General features: G+C 32.7%; 1 protein-coding gene across 1 annotated transcript in view; it reads left to right on the top strand.

Moving 5' to 3' along the window:
- Window positions 1-1349: 1349 nt before the first annotated feature.
- HELRODRAFT_162974 (hypothetical protein) overlaps window positions 1350-5434 on the top strand; it is a gene marked incomplete at both ends in the record, with an annotated part of 4405 nt that continues 320 nt past the window's right edge. The window contains 2 exons of the mRNA XM_009025018.1: window positions 1350-1747; window positions 5219-5277. Coding sequence (XP_009023266.1) covers window positions 1350-1747; window positions 5219-5277 — 457 coding nt within the window. The remainder of the gene's footprint in view (window positions 1748-5218; window positions 5278-5434) is intronic.

Genomic DNA, 5434 nt, shown 5'->3' with positions numbered 1-5434 from the left:
CCTTTTCTTCATCTTATAATTGCAGAAGCTATTTACAATGCTAGTTTTTATTACTTCTTTGTTTTCACTGTTGATTAAGCGCCGGGTTGGGAGTGAGGTTGTCATTTTTTGTTGTATAAAAAAAAATAAATATACTATAAAAAATGAAATAGAACAAAAAAACTTGTATAAAAAAATAGTGACAAAGAAGAATATGAATCTATTGAATATTTCCCTATATAAACTAAATCGCACTGATAATTCATTCGGAATCAAAATATGGCCTTATTTGCAGCATGAATTCGGAAAATAAATTTATTTTGAATTTTAATAAACTAAACGTTCACCAAAAAACTTTAGTGAGAAAAATCGAAAAAACGAACTACAAACATATTAACGCCAAACATTCCATAGAATTTATAGAATATTGTAAAAATTATGGTCTATTATCAACATATATATATATATAAATAAATAAATATATATATATATATAAATATAATGTAATAGAATATTGTAAATATATATATATATATATATATATATATATATATATATATATATATATATATATACTACCAAATTGTTGGCATTTGTCGCTAAACGAAGATTGATTGATTTATTAATCTTTTATTCTAATAAAAAGTCGCAAAACTAAAATTTATTTAAACTTATATAATATATATAAATAGTTCTAAATTTTTTCTGTTAACTTTTACTTTTAGTTTTTGGTTACTATAGTTAACCTTATTTCAAATTATAACACTGATGATGGCAATTTTACTGAAAAAAGCTTTTTTGTTGCATTTAAACTATTTTAATTTTATTAGTTTATATTTAATTTATTTCAATAATTTAATATTTATATATATATGTTATTTTTAAATTAATCGCAATAAAATGATTATTATAAAACATTTTGTTAATTTAATTAATAAACTAAATAATAAATTACAATTTATTACTGTAAAACGTTTAATAATTTCCAACCATGGCTCAATAAAGAACTCTTAAGTTTAATGAAAGAAAAAATAATCTTTTCAAGAAATGATATAGGAATAGAACTATACAGAATTATAATCATTATAAAATAATTAGAAAAAAACTAAACATTAAAATCAAACTTGCTAAGCAACATCATTACGAAAATGCCTTAAAGCTTCATGTGGAAATCCAAAATTTAATTAAATCTTTGATTAATTTAAGCAAGAATAATACTAACATTCCTATAATTATAGATAATAATTTAATCACAAATCTTTTAGCCATTGCGTACAAATTTAATACACACCTGGAAAGTAATTAAATCTTTGATTAATTTATCAAGAATAATACTTATTATTAATTAATTATGGATATACCATGAATGCATGCCATCGCAAAGAGAAACGGCCCCTAGTTCCCAGCAAGCCTTTAGTGGTCAAAGGGTGCCAAGAATCCCTGGGAAGTATGCAATAGCGGAGGGATGTTGCAGAAAAATTCAGAATGGCCCCTCTATGGTACTTAGACTTGGAACGCTCAATGTTGGATCACTGACTGGCCGTAGCATGGAAATCGCAGAAATGCTCGAGCGTAGAAGGATTGACATCAGCTGCATTCAGGAAACTCGATGGAAATCGAATGGTGTCTGTCATGTCATTTCAGACAAAGAAAAATATAAACTATTCTGGAATGGTCAAAAGACGGCAAAAAATGGTGTTGGAATTTTTGTCAGAAAACCGCTAGCCCAAGAAGTACTGGATATTAAAAGGATTAATTCACGTCTCATGTGGATCAAACTTCGCATAGAAAAGCCAACAATGATTATTTTTCTGCATATGCACCACAAACAGGCGAATCAGAAGAGATGAAAAATGACTTCTGGGCTGCATTGTCTGACACCATCTCAACAATACCAAACTCTGAAACAATCCTGATTGGAGGCGATCTCAATGGCCACGTTGGAGAGAAAACAGATGGTTTTGACAACGTACATGGCGGTTTTGGGCTATGGAAAACGGAATTAAGATGGCAACCGCATCCTTGAGTTTGCTGAAAGTCACGGGTTTTGTTTACTGAACACATATTTTAGAAAGAGGTTGAAACATCTCATAACATACAAAAGTGGACCATCAGCCACGCAAATTGATTTCTCTGCTGTCAAGCAACCACACCGAAGGCTATTCAAAAACGTCAAAGTTATACTTGGCGAATCATGTGTCGCCCAACATAGACTCCTTGTGGCAGACCTGGTTGTCGAACTGTCATAACATAAGTCTAAACAAATGCCTCGGAAAATCAAAACGTGGAAGCTGAAAAGCAATAATCATCGAGAAAAATTTCAACAGATTGTCGTCACACAGTTAGACCACCAATCGCAAGCCAGTACAGACTGGAGTACATACATAACCGTTTTGATAAACGCTGCAACTACAGTTTGTGGGAAAACTGGTACAAAACGTCAGCATGAACGGGACACTTGGTGGTGGAATGACAATGTACAAAATGCAATAGCTGAAAAGGAAGCTGCATACAAGCAATGGCAAAATCAAAGTCTGTTAATGACCATAAAATTTTCCGTGAGAAGAACAACTATACAAGACGTCAAGTTGCACTGGCTCGGACAGATCAATGCAAAGAGTGGCTCACTAAAAGCAAAGGTGAACAAATGAAATCTCTGTACCATATAGCAAAACAAGCAAAGCGTACGAAAAAAGACTTGGTGCCTCATGTATCAAAAACGACAAAAATGAGATGGTTCTTGAACAAGATAAGATTAAGCTACAGTAGAGAGAATACTTCAACCGTCTGTAAAACGAAACAAATCCCATCAATGTTAATTTTGACGCTCCACCCATCGAAGGTCCGATTCCAGACATCCCTGTAGAGGAGCTTAAAGAAGCTCTGTAAGCTATGAAGGATGGAATGGCAGCAGGGCCCTCTGGACTCACAAATGACATTATCAAAGCATCTGGTACTTCAGGTATCCAAACGTTACTACAACTTTGCCGAAAAATCTGGAGAAATTGCTCAACGCCGCAATACAAAGGAATAGGTGATCCATTGAACTCTTCATCATATCGGGGTATACGTCTGTTAAAACACTCCCTGATAATTGTCGAGAAAATCATTGTGAGAAGATTAACGTCGTGCACCACAATCGGAAGTTATCAATTTTGTTTCCTAGCAGGAAACTCAACAATTGTTGCAATTCACATCCTTCGGCAACTGCAAGAGAAGTACCTCGCAAAGCCACAACAACTACCACACATTTTTGTAGATCTTGAAAATGCATTTGATCGAGTCCCCCGTGAAGCAACCAGGTGGAGTTTACGTTGACAACTCATTCCAGAATATCTTATTCGACTTGTGATGTATACGAATACTAAAACTTTCGTCAGCACAACGGTTGGAAACACAGATGCATTTGACATCGGCGTTGGAGTTCACCAAGGCTCGATTCTCAGTCCACTGTTAATTATAACTGATGGAAAAAATCACAAAGCCGATACCCACTGGTGACATTTGGCCCTGTTCAGTTTGTAAAGCTAGTGTAAGTAACAATTCAATCAAGTGTCAGCAGTTTAACCAGTGGTGTCTCAAACGTTGTTCAAAAATAATTGGTACTTTATCTAAAGTGTCCAATTTTGTTTGTCCTGCTTGCATCAATCCACAACAACAAATTATAAATAGCACTGTTTTTGAAGCCATTAAGGTAGATTTTTTAGGCGACGCTTGATCCACATGAGACGTGAATTAATTTTTTTAATATCTAGCACTTTTTTAACTAGCGGTTTTCTGACAAAAATTCCAACACCATTTTTGGCTGTCTTCTTAACCCTAACCCTAACCATTCCAAAATAGTTTATATTTTCTTTGTCTGGGTTGACAAAGAAAAGATGATCATTTTAGAAAATTGACAAAGGTAATCATTTTCCAAAAATTGATTGTTGCAGAAGAACACGACAACGAATTTTTAGGGTTAATTTGAGTCAATTGATTGCCGATCGATTCATTGCCAAACGTTCTAGATGTTTATTGCAAAATTTGAAATTATATATTAGTTTGTAGGAATAATATGTTCAAGATATTGCTTTTCAAGAGTAGAAGGACTTTTAAAAGATGTGTGAAAAATATTTGGCTGAAGGAAAAATTGGCAGGTTTAGGAGGAAGAATGTGAGTAATATTTCGAGAAGTAGGGTCGGTGAAAATGATAACTTTAGTTGACAGAGAATGGAAAGTGGTGATGGTTTGGTTAGCGTTGAGACATTGATCAGAATCACTAACTGCACTGTTTTTAATAATAATCTGATGAGTGTGTGTTTAAATTAGACTTAAAATATTGGCATGAAATGTGTAGACATGGGGCATTTAAATCACCACATAGAAAGAGGTAAGATCAAAGTTGATGATTAATTAAAGCATATGTAGGGGTTGATGTTTATTCATCAATCAAATTTGTTCATAATTGCCATGGTGATTGGTGAAGCCATGAATGAAAATAAATATGTGATGAATTTAGTTGTTGAACTTTTGAACTTAAGGTGTGGCGAGTTGTTGATAAGAGTAGTTGCCTTGAATAAAAAACACTATACACGTTTGATGGAAAGCCGCCATCTTTTAAGGAAATTCAGTGAAAAATATCTGGTAAAATATTATGTAGTACAGCGATTGAAGTGTCTGATGGTAGCCATTCAATGCTTGTGTAATTATAAATATGTCGAGTTTTCCTCCGTATGAATATCATTAAGTAGAAATAATTTCTTGACGGTTGACTGCCCCAAGTTTTGTAAGCCGCATTTCAAATTTGCTTAGCAACTACTTGTACTGCGTCTACAGTTCAAACATTTGTTGTCATGATCCACTTCGAACATGATACGACTATTTTGTGAATTATTCTTTTGTTGGTTTGAGGCAGTGAAGATCAAATTTTTAGCTTCCAACATTATTCAATTTCACTCATAAACATTTTTTTGAAAATAAACGTGGCTGTTTGATTTTGAACCGACAGCTATTTAGAAACTTATTATCCAGACGGTAGAAAAGGCTAATAACATGGTAAATTTTTGAATAAATAAATAAACGCATGCGGCGAAAGTATAACTAGGTTTGATTTTACGAATTTATAATTTACCTCGTACAAAGTAAGCGATAACATCAACTTATCATTGATCCAATTTCAAAATGATTTTTATAATGTATAAATAATTATTATAAACATTTGAAAAATGTTTTACGAAATTTTTATCCTTCCCTTTAGCTGCTCTTGGAAACTTGATTTTAAACGATTTAGAAAGAACTTTCTTCGTGGTAAGACAAGTAAGTCCCTTATCTATTTAATGAAATATCTATGAAATTTTTGTGATATTTAGTCCTTTCAACGTTCAGTTTTTGATTGACTAACACTTTCAGGAAAATATCACTGATTGTTTGATTTTATTGATTGATTAATTTTTCAACGGTATATTATCCTATT

Source organism: Helobdella robusta (genome assembly GCF_000326865.2).
Source record: "Helobdella robusta unplaced genomic scaffold HELROscaffold_4, whole genome shotgun sequence".
NCBI lineage: Eukaryota > Metazoa > Annelida > Clitellata > Rhynchobdellida > Glossiphoniidae > Helobdella > Helobdella robusta.
This window is presented reverse-complemented; position numbering and strand designations above follow the sequence as displayed.